At 53.2% G+C, this 19,582-nt stretch overlaps 1 protein-coding gene across 2 annotated transcripts; it reads left to right on the top strand.

Annotated features, from left to right (window-relative positions):
* Positions 1-1,581: 1,581 nt before the first annotated feature.
* Positions 1,582-10,677, top strand: ING4 (inhibitor of growth family member 4). Of its 2 annotated transcripts, none has more exons than XM_068142025.1 (8): positions 1,582-1,673; positions 5,702-5,773; positions 6,791-6,957; positions 7,144-7,258; positions 7,547-7,655; positions 8,437-8,584; positions 9,560-9,621; positions 9,836-10,677. In XM_068142025.1, exons 1-8 carry the CDS (start codon positions 1,637-1,639, stop codon positions 9,873-9,875), a joined length of 750 nt encoding a protein of 249 aa, XP_067998126.1. In that variant the 5' UTR covers positions 1,582-1,636; the 3' UTR covers positions 9,876-10,677. The 2 variants fall into 2 exon arrangements, with proteins under 2 accessions (XP_067998126.1, XP_067998127.1); XM_068142026.1 differs by lacking the exon at positions 1,582-1,673 and adding an exon at positions 4,101-4,221.
* The last annotated feature ends 8,905 nt before the right edge of the window (positions 10,678-19,582 follow it).

The raw sequence follows: 19,582 nt of genomic DNA, 5'->3' as shown, positions 1-19,582 counted from the left end.
AGATGTGGTGCTTCAGGATATGGTTTAGTGGCCATGGTAGGTGGTTTATGGTTGGAATTGATGGTATTAAAGGTCTCTTCCAACCTTAATGATTCTATGAGTTAACCAAATAGCTTAGCAAGAAGATAGCTGATGATTCAAACAGCTGCAGTTCCTCTTGATAACAGCCCCCCAGTCTTACATTGCAGGCTTCCTGAAGATTTAATCCCAGTACCTCTATATAAATAAAGACATGGTGCCTTGGGAGAGCTTTGGGAGGAAGGAGAAGGAACAAACCACTTCTCCTCACAGCCAGAACCTAGCAGCATCCAGTCCTAAGCAATGATTCATGACAGTCTGTCAGGGAAAAAACAGAAGGACCTGAGTAGGTAGGAGAAAGGTGGATGAAATGTGACATTTGCCAGACAAACCCAGTGCGTCCCACCAGTACAGGATGTGGAATTAATGCTGACCTCTGAAAATAACAGTCTTGAATGTGGCACACCAGAAGGATCAAGAGGTGCAAGGTCCTTTTGTCTCAGTTCCTTTGGAAAAGCGTGTGTGACCTCACTCTTGACCTAGCACCATGCAAGAGCATGAGGAGTCACTAGCCAAGGACAGCTTAGGGAAAGGCTCCTCAACTCCCCAGCAAGAGGAATTCTAACCTAGTAGAAGTGACCTGTGGTATATGGGCAGGAAAAGCGGCACTTCAGGATGGAGAAAAGAGCCTGGTATCAGAGGATCACAGAATGGCTCAGGTTGGAAGGGACCTCAGAGGTCATGGGCAGGGACACCTCTCAACTAGACTCAGCTGCTCGAGGCCTCATCCAGCCTGCCTGTGAACACCTGCAGGGAGGGGACATCCACAGCCTTCCTGGGCAGCCCATTTGAGTCTCACCACCCTCGTACTGAAGAGCTTCTTCCTAGGATCCAGTGTGAACCTGTTCTCCCTCAGCTTCAAACCATTCCCCTTGTCCTGTCTCTAGACACCCTCATGGAAAATCCCTCTGCAGCCCTCCGGTAGGATCCCTTCAGGCACTGGAAGGCAGCTCCCAGGTGCCCCTGAGCCTTCTCCAGGCTGAACCCCAGCTCCCTCAGCCCGTCCTGCCGAGGTGTTTCACGTCCCACCTTTAACTGAATGTCATTGCTTTGTTGGTGTGTCAGCTGTGTTAAGTTTGTGCCACCGTCGCCTTACAGCCCGTTTGTAGCAGCAGATACTCCTCGCTGGTGATTTACACGGCAAATACAGAAACCAGAGCGCCATAACCACCTGCCAGGAGCTCTGGTGGCAGTGCCCAGCTAGGCTGCTGGACAGTATGTGGAGCCAGATGAGGCCTCCGTAGCCTCCCAACGGCAGATGAAGGCAGCAGGTACCGGTAGCCACCCTGCGGCGGGGCCGCCTCGCCCCACTCGCACCACCGCTCCCCAGGCCTCCTCCCGCCCGCAGCCCGCAGCGGCGCGGCCGGTCCCCGCTGGCCGCCCCCCCTCGGACGAGAGCCGCGCGGCGCCGCGCCGGCGGAGCCCAAGATGGCTGCGCGCGGGCGGGCGGAAGGGGCTGCCGGGCAGCGCCGCTTCCGGGGGTGTGCGGAGGGAGGCACCGGAGGGAGGCACCGGCGGCAGGCTGCCGCCGGAAGCGGCCTGCAGTGCGGGGCCCAAGATGGCAGCCGGGATGTACCTGGAGCACTACCTGGATAGTAAGAGCCGCCGGGGGCGGGGCCGCGGGCCGCGCCTGGGGCCGCCCTGGCCGGAGGCAGCGTGGGCACGGCCGGACCGCGGCTCGGGGCGGGGCTCCGCCGGGGCCGAGCTCTGCCCCGGCGCGGGGGGACTGGCAGGGGCTGGGCGCCCACGGCCGGCCTGCTCGGCACGGAGCGGCAGCCTTGTCCCCGGCCCGGCCGTGAGGGTCCTGCCGCCGGGGCGGTGCAGGGAGGCGGCTCCGGGCCGCTAAGACACGGCTGCGGTACGGGCTCCTCCGGCGGGCGGCAGGGCTCGCCTGGGGCCCTGGCGGGAGCCGGGTCCCGCTGCGGGCGGGCAGCGCTCGGTTTGCTGCGGGAGGACGGAGCCGGTGCCGGTGCGGCGGCTGTCAGTGGCTTTCGCGGGGCGCAGTGCGGGGCCGGTGCGGTAGGGCGGAGGATAACTTGTGCGGCCCTAGGGAGGTGGTTTCCATGGCTGCTTTCGCTGCCTTTGGACAAATGCAGCCTGGCTTGCTGGTCGGAGAAGAGCTGTGTAAACAGTAATGGAGTTGGTTATGTTGTCGGAGCGCTCCTATGGCATCCTCCTACCGTAAGGTGGTTTGCCAGGCTCTGCCCTTCCACCGTGTGTGTTTGTGCCTCCTTAAACTAGGGAAGCAGAGGAGGCAGAGGAGCTGCTTCTGAGGGAACGCTGAGGGTTGATGTTTAGTAATTCTTCGCTGAATTGCGTTGTCAGGTTCTGTCAGCGCGGGGAAGGGGAGAGCCGGGTGGTGGGGAGGTGTTTTCAAAGCACGGCAGCTCTGGTAGCAGGGCTGCTGCTCCCCTCTCCGGCGGGCTGCTAGCAGGGGCCTGCGAGCCTTGGAGCGTGCTGCTCCTGCACAGCTCCTCGCTGCTGGGCTGCTCCAGCACACAGCAACACAGCTGGCAAGGTGGTGATGCAGGGACAAGGGGCCTCATTTCCTCTCTGCTCCTTTTGTCCTCAAGAAAGGAAACCTCTTGTCAATGAAATTAAGAAAATTCAATAAACATAATAAATTTTAGTCAAAGCTGAACAGAACTCCGCTGAGTGCAGAGTCTTGTGTCTGGAAAGGACAGCCCCATGGACCAGTGCAGGCTGGGAATGACCTGAGGAGAGGGACCTGGGGCTCCTGGTGGACAGAAGGATGCCCATGAGCCAGCAATGTGCCCTGGTGACCAGGAAGGCTAAGGGCATCCTGGGGTGGATTAGAAGGGCTGTGGTGAGTAGGTCCAGAGAGGTTCTCCTGCCCCTCTACTCTGCCCTGCTGAGGCCACATCTGGAATATTGTGTCCAGTTCTGGGCCCCTCAGGTCAAGAAGGACCTCAGGGAACTGCTTGAGAGAATCCAGCACAGAGCCACAAAGGTGCTGAAGGCAGTGGAACATCTCCCTGCTGAGGAAAGGCTGAGGGAGCTGGGGCTCTTCAGCTTGGAGCAGAGGAGCCTGAGGGGTGACCTCATTCATGTTGATCAAGATGTGCAGGGCAGTGTGGGGAGGATGGAGCCAGGCTCTGCTCAGGGATGTCCAATGACAGGACAAGGGGCAATAGGTGCAAGCTGGAGCAGAGGATTCTGTGGGTAACTCCCTGCTTGGTTTGTGCAAAAGGAGGGAAAGGAACAGCTTCTGAACACAAAGAGCCCCACAGTTATTTTTACCTCTCATAGGAAATCATTTCATGGTCCATAGAGTCATAGAATGGTTTAGGTTGGAAAGGACCTTAAAGATCATCCAGTTCCACCCCCCCTGCCATGGACAGGGACACCTTCCACTAGGCCAGACTGCTCAAGGCTTCATCCAACCTGGCCTTGAACACCTCCAGGGAGGAGGCAGCCACAGCCTCCCTGGGCAACCTGTTCCAGTGTCTCACCACCCTCACTGCTAAGAATTTTTTCCTGATCTCCAGTCTCAACCTCCCCTCTTCCAGCTCTAGTCCATTGCCTCTTATCCTGTCACCACAAGCCCTTGTCAAAAGTCCCTTCCTAGCTTTCTTGTAGGGCCCCTTCAAGTACTGGAACACTGCTCTAAGTTCTCCCCGGAGTCTTCTCTTCTCCAGGCTGAACAGCCCCAACTTGCTCTCCTTGTCCCCATAGGGGAGGTTCATCAGCCCTCTGATCATCTCCATGACCTCACTCTATGTCCCTCTTATGCTGGGGGCACCAGAACTGGAGGCAGTGCTGCAGGTGGGGTCTCAGCAGAGCAGAGGGGCAGAATCCCCTCCCTGTGCTGCTGCTCTCCCTGCTTTGGATGCAGCCCAGCACACAGCTGCCTTCTGGGCTGCCAGTGACCACTGCTGGCTCCTGGGGAGTTTGTCACCAACTGACAGCTCCAGGTCCTTCTCCTCAAGGCTGCTCTTGAGCCACTCCTCCTCCAGCCTGGATTTGTGCTTGGGATTGACCTGACCCAGGTGCAGGACCTTGCACTTGGCCTTGTTGAACTTGATGAGGTTGGCTTGGCCCCACCTCTCCAGCCTGTCCAAGTCCCTCTGGATGGATCCCTTCCCTCCAGCATGTCAACCACACCACACAGCTGGACTTCAGGTTAGTGCAGTGCCACTGGCTCTCAGTCTGGTTAGAGAGGGGTGGGAAAATGAGAACTGGTTTTTATCAGCTTTGTCAGTTGAGCTTCTGGTGGTGTCTAAAGGAGTGAGTGGCAAAATGCATTGAAAACTGTTTGACTGTCAGGGTCCCATTGCACCTTCAGAGCCCTCCAGGTGTTGATGATAACAGAGGCAGAGCCTCCTGCCAGGTGCTGGGCAGAGCAGGCTGAGCTTGCATTGCAGAAGGCAGAAGGAACATGTGAGAGGCAGTCAAGCCTGTTGGCTGTCTCAGAGTTGCTCTTTGGCTCTGCACAAAGGGTCTCCTGTCCTCTAGGTGTCAGTGAGTTTTCAGTGAGTCATCTTTTGATCAGCTTGAGTTTGTACATCCTTGTGTAGACAGAACTGAAGGGCATTACTGTGCTATTGGCTTCATTACTGAATGGCCTCCTGGATGGGTTTGTTGTATTGTAAGGGCTGACTTCAGTACACAGTTGGGGTTCTGCTTTCCAAACAGGTTTTTCTGCAGAGCAGCAGGGGCTTCTTAACCAGGATGTACTCTAGAGCCATGCTCTAGGATTAAAAATCTAGGATTAAATTGTGGCCTGGGCTGCATCAAAAGCAGTGTTGCCAGCAGATGGAGAGAGGAGATTCTGCCACTATGCTCTGCTGAGACCTCACCTGCAGTGCTCTGTCCAGCTCTGGAGCCCTCAGCACAGCAAGGACATGGACCTGATGGAGAGGGTCCAGAGGAGGCCATGAAGATGATCAGGGACCTGGAGCACTCTTTCTACATGGACAGGCTGAGGGAGCTGGGGTTGTTCAGCCTGGAGAAGGCACCAGGCAGACCTAACAGCAGCCTTCCAGTACCTGAAGGAGGCTACAAGAAGACTGCAGAGGGACTGTTTGCAAAGGCCTGCAGTGACAGGATGAGAGGCAATGGTTTGAAATGAGAGAAGAGCAGATTTAGATTGGATGTTAGGAACAAGTTCTGCACCATGAGGCTGCTGGAACACTGCAACAGGTTGCCCAGGGTGGGAATTGAAGCTTCATCCCTGGAGATCTGCAAGGTCAGGCTTGACAAGGCCCTGGGCAAGCTGATCTAGTAGAGGATGTCCCTGCTGGCTGTAGGGTTTGGACTGGATGACCTTTGGAGGTCCCTTCCAACCCAAACCATTCTGTGATTTAATGGCTGGCTTCAATACAAAGTTTGTGGTTCTGCTTTCTTAACAGAGGCCTTTCTGATAGCAGTAGTGTTTTGTCTAGCAGGATGTATCCTAGAGCTCTGCTCTAGGGTTAAATAGATCCCAGTTCTATAGCCTCTTTCCTTTGGAGGTTGGCACCATCTGGAAGCACAGCAGTGTGCACCAGCAAGGGGCATGGGCAGTTGCTGGAGTGCTGTACATGGTAGCAGTTAGCTTTGTTCCTGCCTTGCCATCGTGGCCAGGAGTCTAACCACTCCATGTGTCCTCCTCTCCCTGCAGGTATTGAGAACCTACCATTTGAATTGCAGAGAAACTTCCAACTCATGAGAGATCTGGACCAGAGGACAGAAGGTGGGTGCTAGGGATGGTGTTGCTGAAGGGACAGAGAGTGTGCAGCTTCATGGCATCACAGAATGGTGGGGGTTGGAAGGGACCTTTGGACATCATCTAGGCCAACCCCCCTGCTAAAGCAGGTTCAACAGAACATGTCCATGTGGGTTTTGAAAGTCTCCAGAGAAGGAGACCGAACAACCTCTGGGCAGCCTGCTCCAGGGCTTTGTCACCCTTAAGGGAAAGAAGTTTTTCCTTAAGTTCAAGTGGAACCTCCTGTGTTCTAGTTTGTACCTGATGTCTTTTGTCCTCTGTCTGGCCATGCTTTGCTTTGGGCACCCTTGAATACCATTGGTGGTTTTGGCCACAGAGGTGTTTGTTGGATCATGGTGAACTTGTCCACCAGCACTCCTAGGTCCTCCTCTGCACAGGTCCATGGGGTTGTTCCTCCCCAGGTGCAGGACCCTACACTTGCCCTTGTTGAACTCCATGAGGTTCCCCTCTGCCCAGGGGTCTGAATGGCAGCACAGCCTGACAGGGTGTCAGCCACTCCTCCCAGTTTGGTACCATCACAAACTGGCTGAGGCTCCACTCTGCCTTCAGCCAGGTCACTGATGAATAGGTTGGACAAGGCTGCACCCAGTCCTGACCCCTTGGGAACACCACTGGCCACGGGCTTTCAACTAAACCCTTCACCACTGATCACAACACTCTGAGCTCTGTCCCTCAGCCACTTCCTAACCCACCTGATTCTCCACTCATCTGACCCACACTTCCTAAGCTTCCCTGTGAGGATGTTATGGGAGACATTGTCAAAAGCTTTGCTGAACTCAAGGCAGACAACATCCACTGCTCTCCCAGCTAGTCACACATTCAGGCTCTCAGATTGGTCAAGCCTGAGCAGCTTTACCTTCCTTTGCCTTTACTCCAGGGATCTGAAGGCAGGGGAAGAAGCCTGCTCTGATCCCTCTTGCCCTCAGGGGAAGGCACTCTGGGGTGGGTGGGGGGTGCATGCACTTAATGGTCCATTTGTTCCAGACCTCAAGTCAGAGATTGATAAGTTGGCCACGGAGTACATCAGCAACGCACGGACTCTGTCTTCAGAGGAAAAGCTGGGGCTCCTCAAACAAATCCAGGATGCCTATGGGAAGTGCAAGGAGTTTGGGGACGACAAGGTCCAGCTGGCCATGCAGACCTACGAGATGGTAGGAAGGGAAGGGGCTCGCGTTTGCCACATCAAAGGCTGTGCTAAAGCTCCCAGCCTGGGATGGCTCTAATGTCCTTTTAGGTCCTACTTGCTCTTGCTTCTTTTAGTGCAAGCCCCATGGCCTCTGATCTCTGCCCCCCTGGGCTCTTTTCCTGGTGACTGCTGGTGGCTGTCACCCTTGCAGGTGGACAAGCACATCCGGCGGCTGGACACGGACCTGGCTCGCTTCGAGGCGGACCTGAAGGAGAAGCAGATAGAGTCAAGTGACTACGACAGCTCTTCCAGCAAGGGCAAGAAGAGTGAGTACCACCACTGGGCTGCAGGCTGGTGCAGGAGGCAGCCAGGTGCCTGTGGAAGTGGTGGGGATGAAGGCAGGCAGCGGAGTGGTGCAGATCCAAGAGTGGGATCTGAAGGACAGGTGATGACCTGGGCTCCTCTGGTGTGAGCACACTGAAGGCAGCTAGGTGCTTGCCTCCAAGCACACCCCAGAACAGGAGTGTGGTTTAGTTCTGGAGAGGTGCTTGCCATCCATCAGGTGGCTGGTGTGATGGAGTGGCAGATGCAGCACCCTCTCCTCTTCTTCCCAGAGGGCCGAGCCCAGAAGGAGAAGAAAGCTGCTCGTGCTCGCTCCAAGGGGAAGAACTCTGACGAGGAGGCACCGAAAACTGCCCAGAAGAAGCTGAAGCTTGTCCGCACGTAAGTGCTGGGAAGATGTGCAGGAGGGAGGAGTCCTGGACTCATTCAGGTTGGGAAAGACCCTGCAGAGCATCAGGTCCAACCATCAACCCTGCTCTACCAAGTTCACCGTTAAACCATATCACTAAATGCCATGTCTAAATCACCTTTAAATACCTCCAGGGATGGTGACTCCACCACCTCCCTGGGCAGCCAGCCTGTTCCAATGCCTGAACACTCTTGCAGAGAAAACATTCTTCCTCATGCCCAGCCTGGATAGGATAGGATAGGAATAGGATAGGATAGGAATAGAATAGGATAGAATAGGAATAGGATAGGAATAGGATAGGATAGGAATAGGAATAGGATAGGGATAGGAATAGGATAGGGATAGGATAGGAATAGGATAGGGATAGGATAGAATAGAATAGGAATAGGAATAGAAATAGAAATAGAAATAGAAATAGAAATAGAAATAGAAATAGAAATAGAAATAGACCAAGTTGGAAGAGACCTTTGAGATCATCAAGTCCAGCCCTATTACCCAACGCCATCTAATCAACTAAACCGTGGCACCAAGCACTCCATCCAGTCTCTTCCTAAACACCTCCAGTGATGGTGACTCCACCACCTCCCTGGGCAGCCCATTCCAAAGGCCAATCTCTTTCTGTGAAGAACTTCTTCCTAACATCCAGCCTAAACCTCCCCTGGTGCAGCTTGAGACTCTTCCTCCCTGTCTTGGCAGATAGGAAGGGACTCCAAGCCAGTTGATTTGCTGACCTGCCTTATTCCTGTCCTGCAGTAGCACAGAGTATGGGATGCCTTCTGTCACCTTTGGGAACGTGCACCCTTCAGATGTGTTGGATATGCCTGTGGACCCCAACGAGCCTACCTACTGCCTCTGCCACCAGGTCTCCTATGGGGAGATGATTGGCTGCGACAACCCCGACGTAAGAGCCCACACTTGGTGGGGAGGAGGGAATGGACAGAGTCTTGCACAGAGGGGCTTGTCCTGCTTGAGTGGGGCCTGCTACAGCAAGTGGTGGCAAGAAGAGGGTTCACAGAATCATAGAATCACAGAATGGTTTGGGTTGGAAGGGACCTCTAAAGGTGATCCAGTCCAACCCCCTCTGCAGTCAGCAGGGACATCCCCTACTAGATCAGGTTGCCCAGAGCGTGGTCGAGCCTGACCTTGAGTATCTCCATGGATGGGGCCTCAGCCACCTCCTGGACAGCCTGTTCCAGCACCCTCGTGGTAAAGAGAGTGTTGAGGAGCAAGTTAGGTTTAGCTGATGTAGTTTGGAAGGGCAAAGATGTCGGAAAGCATGTGTGGACTCTCCTGTAGGTGAAGCAGGAATCATTTATTGGTACAGAACAAGCAGTTTATATAGGGAAAATCGAGCAGGGTAAGCAATTCCCTGACAGTCTTGCACCCCTGCTGCTAACTGAGTTTTCTCCTTTGACATGCAGCTGTCCATTGTTATCTTCATCCCATACCAGATTGAGCTTCTCCAGCACGGACGCAAGCGTCCTCCTGTCTCACACTTCAGGTTGTTCACTGCAGTCAGCTCTTCTTTGTTATCAGGCCATTCTTCTGTTGTCAGTGGCCTGTTGTTCTTTCTTGTCCTGAAACCTTCCATAGGTACCTTCTGCTTTCCTACACAAAGCTGTGGCTGGTGGGAGCCTATTCAGTGCCTCTTTCTTCAGGGTTTTCCTCCCAGCGACAGCTTGTTTTCGTGTCCCCACAATTAGCAAGGGAGGAAAAGAGTTACCCTTGCTAACAGTGCGTGGGCTGGCTGTGAGCATTCATCCTTGATTGCTGCCAGGGAGTTAGGAGGTTGTGATCAAATGTTGGAAAGCTTCAGTAAGCTAGAAGCAAGGATCTCAAAAGAGAACTCTTGAACTGACTGCTCTCCACCCGACAGTGTTCCATTGAATGGTTCCATTTTGCCTGCGTGGGTCTGACAACAAAACCCAGAGGGAAATGGTGAGTGAACCAGAAACCTGGAGGGCCCCTTTGTCTTTGGGATTGGGAGGTCCTGGGTAGCAGGAGAGAGAGTACTGCATATACACACTTCAAAGACCTCTTAAAAAGGGAAATCTGAGTAAAGGTTTTGTCTGGGACCTTGGGGAAGGTCCTTTGGGCCTCTGCGCTCATATCATGCTCTAAGTGCCGGCTCTTTTATTTCCTCTTCTGCCAGGTTCTGCCCTCGCTGTTCCCAGGAGAGGAAGAAGAAGTAAAATCTGGTGAGCCCTGAGTACTGCTGCAGGAGCTCTCTCCCCCCTGCCAGGGCCTTCTCCCAGCTCCCCCAGCTCTTGGGGCCTTGGCTGGAGGGAGCCTTTCCCTGTGGTTTGGGCCATCTCTGGGACAGTGTGTACCCTCCTGGCAGTTCTTGTGTGTTCTGGTTGCTTCTGAATCCCTAAGGGAGGCCCCCTCTGTGTACTATTCCAAACAGGCCTCTGAGCCTCAAAGGGAATGAATGAAGGCACCAGGGTAGCCACCAGATTCCCAGGGATTCAGGTAGCCCCTGATTTTCCTCGGCTTTCCTTCAGCCTCCTCAGAGTTCATTGTCTGCTCTGCTCAGAGGACAAGGCTGTGGGATGGGGGAAGGAAGGACCACAATTTAGGTCTTTGATTTTCCTGGATCTTTTCCAGGAGAGAGGGAGTAACCAGACCACTTCTTAATCTAGTGGACTGGTTGAGAGTCTGAAAACCTGATGTATTCCCTGTCTTTAACCATTCCATTACTGGCACTGAGCAGCCTCTTTTGTTGGGAAGAGGAGGAGAGGGAGGAGGGAGTGTTTAGAGCTAGCTTTGTCTCATTCCTTGGGTGGACCTGCTGGTCTGGAAAGCACATTGTGTGAAGGAGGGAGGATGTCTGACTGCATGGGGAGAAGTGGCTTGATGCAGCCTGTCTTCCAGCTCCACAGTTCTGCCTTCCTTCCAGGCAGTGGTTTCTCCACTATGGTGATGATGGGAAGTTTTGGAATTCAGATCCCACTTGTATAATATGGACATGAATAAAGGTCATTGAAGCAAACATTCTCTTCACCTTGCTGGCACCTCCAAAGTAACCTCTGGCAATTGGTCTCTTTGGCTACCCTTCCCCTTTCAGCTCTGCTTTCGTTCTGAGCTACAGAGGGGATGCAACCCTTCCACGTAGCTCGAGCAGAGTAGGGTTAGTGAGGGTCACGCTGCCTAGGCCAGGCTGGGAAGCGTGCCCAGTGTACTTGCAAAAGGCTCCTGGGCTTACAGGTTGCACTGGCTTGGAAGGGACCCTCAGAGGTCATTTTGTCCAACCTCCCTGCATTCAGCAGGGACACCTCCAACTAGATCAGGCTGCCTAGGGCCACACTGAGTCTGATCTTGAATGTCCAGGGACAGGGCCTTAACCACATCCCTGAGCAGCCTGTTCCAGTATTTCACCACTCATTGTAAAGAACTTCCTCCTGATGTCCATCCTGAATCTGCCCTGCTGCAGGCATCAAGCTGCAGTGTGCACAGCTATGACACCAGTGCAGGAGGGCAGCAGAGACCTCCCCAGTGGGAGATGTGCCCAAGTAGAGGAGCTCCTCTGCTTGGTGACAGAACTGCAAGAGCAGGTGAGCAGGCTGAGAAGCATCAGGGAGTGACCTGTTGGAGCCACACCCTGCTCTCCCCAAAACAAGCTCAGGCCTCAGCTGCAGCTCATAAGGAGGGGGAATGGGAGCAGGTCCCTGCTCAGGGCAGCAGGTGACTCCCCTCGTTACCTCCCACACATTCCCACTTGCCTCCACACCACAGGCAGAGGGCTCTGGAATCTGAGGGACAGCCAACTGAGGACAGATGAAAATGCACCCAAGGAGCTCCCAAAGGTAAGGCAGCCAGCTCCACATGTCACAATGTGCCAAGAAAAAAAGAGCTGCTGGTGGTGGTGATTCCTTCCTGAGAGGGACAGAGGGTCTGACTTGCTGGCCTGACCCATCCCACAGGGCAGTCTGCTGCCTCACTGGCCTGACCCATCCCACAGGGCAGTCTGCTGCCTCTCTGGGGTCTGGGTTAGGGACATCACAGGAGCTGCTGAAGCCCTCTGATGAGTACCTGCTTCTGGTCATGCAGATAGGCAGGGATGAGGTTGAGCAGAGAAGACCGGAAGCCACCAGAAGGGACTTGAGGGCATTGGGAATGGGCATAACAATGTGGGGGTGAAACCATCAGCCCAGCCAAAGTGCAGCTGTGTTTCATCAGGGGCTCCAAGTGCTTCCCCAGGGACCCAGCTCAGATGCCTTTATGTGAGCATATGCAGCATGGGCACCAGAGGAGCTAGAGATGCTGGTGTGCCTGCACTGCTGAGCTCAGATTGGCATCCTGGAGACGTGGTGGAATGACTCCCATGGCTGGTGTGCTGGGTTAGAAGGGTACAAGCTCTTCAGGAAGGACAGGCAGGGGAGACAAGGAGGTGTTGCCCTCTGTCACTGCCCAGCTAGAGTAGGGAGCTCCACCTGGGGAGTGAGGATGGTACAGCTGCATGCCTATGGGGGAAAGGAAGGGTAGGGGACATTACAGGGGGGGTGTGCTGCAGACCACCTGACCAGGCAGACCAAGTGGGTGAGGCCCTTCACAGAGAGGAGTTGCTGCTTGTCCACAAGCCTTGGTCCTCCTGGGGGACTCTAAGCACCCTGGCATCAGTTGGAGAGACAACAAAGCAGGACATGAGCAATCCAGGAGACTCCTGGGATCCGTTGCTGATAACTTCCTCCTCCAGGCAACAGAAGAAGCAACCATGGAGGTGCCATGCTAGACCTTGTCCTCACCAGCAGGGAGGGGCTGGTGGGAATGTGAAGCTCCTGGGCAGCTTGGGCTGCAGTGACCATGAGGTGGAGTTTGAGATCCTCAGGGCAGTGAGGAAGAGGGCATTCAGTAAGCTTGAATCCCTCGAGTTCAGAAGAGCCAACTTAGGCCTCTTCAGGAACTTCCTTGGTAGAGTACCAAGGGACAAAGCCCTGGAGAGAACTGGAGCCCAGGAAAGCTGGTTGACTTTCAAGGTTCATCTCCTCTAGTGTTTAATCACCAGAAGAGGAAAATAAAAGAATCTGTGGAAGCCAGAAACTACAAAGGTCAAGAACGCAGCCAGTGGAGGCAAAGCCCAAAAGTGACCAGGCCAGAGTCAGAAGTGGCTGGTTTTAGAGTGTCTCTTGCTTGTGGCTACATTGGACATAGCACAGGTCCATCACCACTGCAGAGAGCACAACTGCTTGGAAGGGGAGGAAGCATTCCATAACTATTTAGTCTGAGTTGGTAGTGGTGTTGGACAGGGATGATGCACTGCCTAGGTAGACAGGGAGGAGGATTTTAACCTGGGGTGAAGCCTTCTCTGATCAACAGTCTTCAGGAAATGGAGCTTGTTGTCCTCTGAAAGTCACCTGGAGGTGTGTGGTAAGACCTCGCCTGCAGTGCTGTGTCCAGCTCTGGAGCCCTCAGCACAAGAAGAACATGGACTTGATGGAGCAGATTCAGAGGAGGGTCATTAAAATGATCAAGGAGCCTGGGGCACCTCTGCTATGAGGACAGGCTGATGGAGCTGGGCTGCTTCAGCCTGGAGAAGAGAAGGCTCCAGGGAGACCTAATAGCAGCCTAGCCAGAAAGGGGCTATGAGAGGGACTGTTTGCAAAGGCCTGCAGCGATAGGATGAGAGGCAATGGTTTGAAATGAGAGAAGAGCAGATTTAGATTGGGTGTTAGGAACAGGTTCTGCACCATGAGGGTGCTGCAAGTTGCCCAGGAAGGGAGCTCAGGCTCCATCCCTGGAGATCTTCAAGGTCAGGCTGGACAAGGCTCTGAGCAAGCTGATCTAGTGGAGAATGTCCCTACTGACAGCAGGGGGTTTGGACTGGATGACCTTTGGAGGTCCTTCCCAACCCAAACCCTACTGTGATTCTATGATCTGTGATCTACTCTCTGTCAGGCACTGAACTGCTAGGGAAAGTCTCTGAGGCTGGGAAAGGGCTGGCTCTGTGCTGGTCCTCAAGGATGTCAAGAAGGCTGCCATAGCTGTCCAGATGTGAACTATGGAACACTGGAGGAGTAGATTGCTTCTCTCTAAATCAAGCAAGGATTCCAGGTCAGCAAAATCAAATCTCTTTGACTGGAAGTTGGGGGAGAAGGTCAAAAGTGACTTGATTTCTTTGCCTGTTTTTAAAGATCACTGCTAAGAGTGCCCTGGAGCACTGTAGGGGTAATGGGGTCTGAAAAGGGTCCTTTCTCCTGGTGCTGAAGTGCTCAAAGAGAGGACACACTGAACTAAGGCAATCATGAGTTCCTCCAGAAAACTGCCTAGCTTGCAGATTTGCAGGAGCAGCTGTCAGTGATGCAGCCTAAAATTCCAGTTTCTAAAATGGAGTGAGCGAAATTTGCCCTTTTAGAGGGACTGGAAATAACCTCCTTGATGAGTAAAGACAAGTCTGAGCTTCAGGAAGCTGGAGCTGTGCAGCATGACAAGAGGAAAGATTTCTGCTGGCCTCTGTCAGCCCTTTTATTAGTTGTGATAATGGCGTGTGTAACATCGGCGTGTGTAACATCGGCGTGTGTAACATCGGCAGTGGGGTTGAGGCACCCTCAGCAGGTTTGCTGATGACACCAAGCTGGGTGGTGTGGCTGACACCAAGGGAAGGGATCCACCCAGAGGGATTTGGACAGGCTGGAGAGCTGGATCCAAGCCCTTGCCCCTTGCTGTATCATTGGACATCCCTGAGCAGAGCCTGGCTCCATCTTCCTGGCACTGCCCTGCACATCTTGATCAACATGAATGAGGTCACCCCTCAGGCTCCTCTGCTCCAAGCTCAAGAGCCCCAGGTCCCTCAGCCTTTCCTCAGCAGGGAGATGTTCCACTGCCTTCAGCATCTTTGTGGCTCTGTGCTGGACTCTGAGTTCCCTGAGGTCCTTCTTGAACTGAGGGTCCCACACCTGGACCCAATATTTCAGGTGTGTGCAAGCTGGAGCAGAGCAGGTTCCATGTGAACAGAAGGAGAAAGTTTTTTCCCTTTGAGGGTACCAGAGCCCTGGAGCAGGCTGCCCAGAGAGGTTGTGGAGTCTCCTCTGAAGACTTTGCAAACCCCCCTGGATGTGTTCCTGTGTGACCTGCCCTAGGTGATGCTGCTGTGGCAGGGGGATCTTTGGAGGTCCCTTCCACGCACTAACATTGTGTGACTGTGTTTTGACAGAAGACCTCTCTGGAGCTCTGTAGTCCAAGCCCCTGCTTGCAGTAGGGATAACTGTGGTTAGATCAGGTTGTTCTTGTGCTGAGCAAACCTGAGCAGGTCACCCAAGCACAGTGCTCATGAGCCCACTCCAGCTGAGGCTGTGTTATGACCTCAGGAATCCATTTTAAACACTGCCTTTTGCAGCCTGGGAAAATACTCAATTTTATAACCAACAAGAAGCAGGGGAGGGGAGAAGAAGAAAAAAATATTAATTCTCTGTTTCTGTGGTGGGTTGAAAATTTGTCTCAGTCCAGAAAGGAAAAGAGACTCAGTTCTTTTGAATATTCCTGTGTTATGAAATCAGAGGCACAAAGGAAGCCAAAATATCAACAGCCCCTGAGGCTATTTATTAACAGAATAAAGTGGACAGAACAGAAGAAGGGAGAGAAGGGAAAAAATAAAGAGAGGAAGAGAGAAGAGGAAAGGAATTGTGTTACCACACACCCCCTCCAAGACAGTTTGTGTCTGTGGAGGAAGGCTGCTGCTGCTTTGGCGTGGAGATGTCATCCTTGTTGGCTGTGCTGTCCTCTGCTGGAGGAGGGAAGGGATAGATCCCAAAGTCCAAGTCCTTCCCTGAGCAGCCTCTTCAGCTCCATTACTTAGGACACAGAAAATCATAGAATCAGACAGGTTGGAAAAGACCTCAGAGATCATCAAGTCCAACCTATTACCTAACACCTCCTGACAACTAAACCCTGGCTCCAAGTGCCACATCCAAGTCTTTTTTGAACACCACCTCCAGGTGGTGACTCCACCACCTCCCTGGGCAGCACATCCCAATGGCTAGCAACTCTCTCAGTGAAGAACTTTCTCCTCACCTCGAGCCTAAACTTCCCCTGGCACAGCTTGAGACTGTGTCCTCTTGTTCTGGTGCTGGTTGTCTGGGAGAAGAGACCAACCCCCTCCTGGCTACAACCTCCTAGTTGTAGAGAGAGGCTTCCTCCTGATCTGCTGCTTCCCGGCTACACGGTGATGTCTTTTCTCCTGTGTCTGTCCTCTCTCTCCTTGTGCTTCTCCGTTTTATTTCTCCTGAGCAGGCATTGCCCGTGTCTTTTGTGCAGTTTTTTAGTCACAGGGGTTTTTTAGGTATGTGTCCAGATGGTGAATCCATCGTACCCTTTTCACCATCCTCCCTTCCTGGGGTAGCTGATGGGTAGAGATGATCTTGTCTATGCACATTCCAGAGAGTCGTTACCCAGTGGCGTCTGCTCACCATCCCCTCCCTTGGCAGCTATTGTCCCGGCCAGGAGAAAAGGTGATTTTTATCTTTGTTGATTCACATCAAGAGAGAAGAGGTTTAGTCTCTCACAAAATCCGTCCGTCCCGTCCCCCCAACATGAAATCTGCCAGACCAGCTCAGCTGGAAGCAAATGAAATCTGTATCTACAAGCAAAACTGCAACCTACAATGGCATGCAATGAATGGGTACAGAACACACAGCATTTGCGGTATTGACAGCCATTTACAGTTAACGAACAGCACCAAGGACCCCCCTGGCCAAAGACCAGGGGAGCTAAGAGCTTCTCCCTCCCTGCCCCCCTGCCTTGCCCCTCTGTACACAAAAGGGACAAGAGAAAGGAGCAGAGAGAGATTTTGTTAGACTTAGCCAAAACAATGCAGCCAAGGTCAAGCAGAAACCAGTTAGTAGCTCCCAGCCTGAGGAAGTGAGAAGAGAGATAAATTGTTTACATTACTAGCTTAAGTCTGTTATCTTTCTTTAGAGCCATCATTATTTCCCTTTTTACACCCAACAGTGATGTATTTACCTTCTACTACTTTCTGTTCAAGCTCTGTGGAAAAGAATTTTTAAAGGCACAGCTTAAAAGTGCCCCAGTTTCCTAATCAAACAAAATGTGGCTGGTCTGAATGCAGTGATCCCTGTGCAGTGCCTGGGTCAATGTGGAAAATCACCAAGTTAAAAGGAGCACCAATGTCCATGGAAGGCCTCTGTTGAGCAGTGTGTTCAGCCAGCTCTCAGCCAGTAACAGTGACCCCTCCAGACTAAAGCACAGCTGAGCAGTGAAGATTGTTTAACCTCTGATCTGGGTCCAGAGAAGGGCAAGGAAGCTGGGGAAGGGTCTGGAGAACAGGGCTGGTGAGGAGCAGCTGAAGGAACTGAGGGTGTTCAGCCTGGAGAAAAGGAGGCTGAGAGGAGACCTCATTGCTCTCTACAGCTCCCTGGAAGGAGGTTGGAGCCAGGTGGGGGTTGGTCTCTTCTCCTTAGTAACAAGTGAATGGCCTCAAGTTGCAGCAGGGGAGGTGTAGGTTGCATAATAGAAGAAACTTCTTGACTGAGAGGATTCTGAAGCACTGGAGGAGGCTGCCCATGGAGGTGGTTGAATCCCCATGCCTGGAGGTGTTTAAAAGAGGCAGAGCTGTGGTGCTAAGAGACGTGGTTTAGCTTCAGACTTTGTATGGGTTAGAGAATGGTTAGGCTCAATGATCTTAAAGGGTTTGTCCAGCTGAAGGGATCCTTCACATTCACAGTGTGGATGTGTTAAGGGCTGCCATTAACTCACAGTCCCATCTGTCTCCACCCTGATGAGCAGGCACAGCTGCCCCAGCCTCTCCTCACAGGTCATGGGCTGCAAGGCAGGGACCTTTGGTGGCCCATCACTGGGCTCTTCAGTTTCTCCACGTTTCTGTCGGTGGGGTGGCAGTGGTGAAACACTGGCCACAATTTTCTGAAGCTCATGGCCTCTTCCCCACAGCTTATCCACAGCCTGACTACCTCCTCCTTAGCTTCCCCTAGGGCTGACCACAGAAGCCTGACTCATGGGCTTTGATGGGCCTTGAGGAAAGCTTGACCTGATGAGCTGCTCTTTGAAGTGTTTAGCATTTCAGGAGCCAAGAAACATCCCAGCACCATAGCAACAGCACCCTGAAATTCTCTGCAGTCATACTTTCCCTGCGCCCTTCCATCAGGAAATTTAAGTGGCATAATTATATCTGTGCAGCTGAAAGACTTTGGGACCACTTCTGTTGTATTTTGCTTCAGAGAAAAAAGAAAAAGGGGAAAAAAAAAAAAAAGGAGCAATTTTGTCATAAAAAATGTGTCTTTATATTTAGCTGTGAACGTCAGTGGGCTGGCTGCTCCCTTGGACTCCAGCTTGAGGGCAATCATTTCTTGCTTGCTTCTGCAGCTCTGCCAGGGAAGCGATTCCCATCAGACCCTTGGGCAGGTCCTGGGCTTCTCACTTGCTTGCAATCCACTGTGCCACGGCCATAGGTGCACCCAGGGGCTGTGCCTGGGGCCTCTCCTGGTGATGCCAAGCACTCTGGCACTGCTCCTCGGCACAGCCACGCTCACACTGCTGCTGCTGCCTTCAGAAGCTCAGCTGCCGACAGCAGGAGCACCTGAGAATGCCAGGAGATGAGACAATATCACAGTATCACAGTATAACTTAGGTTGGAAAGGACCTCGAGGATCATCGAGTCCAACCTATCAACACATACCCCATGACTAGACCATGGCACCAAGTGCCACGTCCAATCTCCCCTTGAACACCTCCAGGGACGGTGACTCCACCACCTCCCTGGGCAGCACATCCCAATGACGAACGACTCGCTTGGTGAAGAATTTCCTCCTCACCTCGAGTCTAAACCTCCCCTGGCACAGCTTGAGACTGTGTCCCCTTGTTCTGGTGCTGGTTGCCTGGGAGAAGAGGCCAACCCCCTCCTGGCTACCACCACCCTTCAGGTAGTTGTAGAGGGCAATGAGGTCACCCCTGAGCCTCCTCTTCTCCAGGCTAAACAATCCCAGCTCCCTCAGCCTCTCCTCACAGGGCTGTGCTCAAGGCCTCTCACCAGCCTTGTTGCCCTTCTCTGGACACGTTCAAGTGTCTTGATGTCCTTCTTAAACTGAGGGGCCCAGAACTGGGCACAGTACTCAAGGTGTGGCCTAACCAAAGCAGAGTACAGGGGCACAAGGACTTCCCTGCTCCTGTTGGCCACACTATTCCTAATGCAGGCCAGGATGCCATTGGCCCTCTTGGCCACCTGGCACACTGCTGGCTCATATTCAGGTGGCTGTCGATCAGCACCCCTAGGTCCCTCTCTGTTTGGGAGCTCTCCAGCCACTCCGACCCCAATATTGCAGGATGTTCTCTTTGTCTTCTTTTCCTCCATCCCTCAACCCAACAAACCTGTCTGGCTGACTTTATTCCCCTTCGTGTTCCTCTTTTCCCCTCTCTTGGGGGTATTCTGGGATGCCTGGCAGGCAGGCTGAGGGGCCCAGTGCCCTCCCATAGTTTGTCTCTGCTGTCCTCACAGATAAATGTCACTGCTGTCTACATCCAAATATTCATGAGCATTAATTGTGCTTCTTCAGGTGTGATGCTGAGGGCAGCAGTTTTCTTGTGATTGAATCAAGGGCAGCCTACCTGTAACCTTTCAATGCTCCTTGTTGTGGATGATGAGAGTCAGGAGGACTCAGGAGGACATTCCTGCTGAGGATGTGCAAATGTCTTGGCTAGCTCCATCTTTTAATGTTGATGCAGTTGTTAGCTAACTGCTGGAAGCTCCTGTGGGGTGGAGCTGGACACAAAACCCAAGAAGGTGGCTTCCTGACACCCAGCAGAAGCTGCAGCTCTTTGCAACAAACACGTGGGTGTGAGGAGCAGAGCATAGGGGCAGAAGATGATCCTCATTAAACAGCTCAGCTGGTGCTTGGAAGGGCTTCCCTGGGCAGCAGGGTCAGGGGATCCAAAG

This window comes from Melanerpes formicivorus, unplaced genomic scaffold (assembly GCF_026170545.1).
Source record: "Melanerpes formicivorus ecotype bairdi unplaced genomic scaffold, bMelFor1.0.p_v2 SCAF_8, whole genome shotgun sequence".
Taxonomy (NCBI): domain Eukaryota; kingdom Metazoa; phylum Chordata; class Aves; order Piciformes; family Picidae; genus Melanerpes; species Melanerpes formicivorus.
This window is presented reverse-complemented; position numbering and strand designations above follow the sequence as displayed.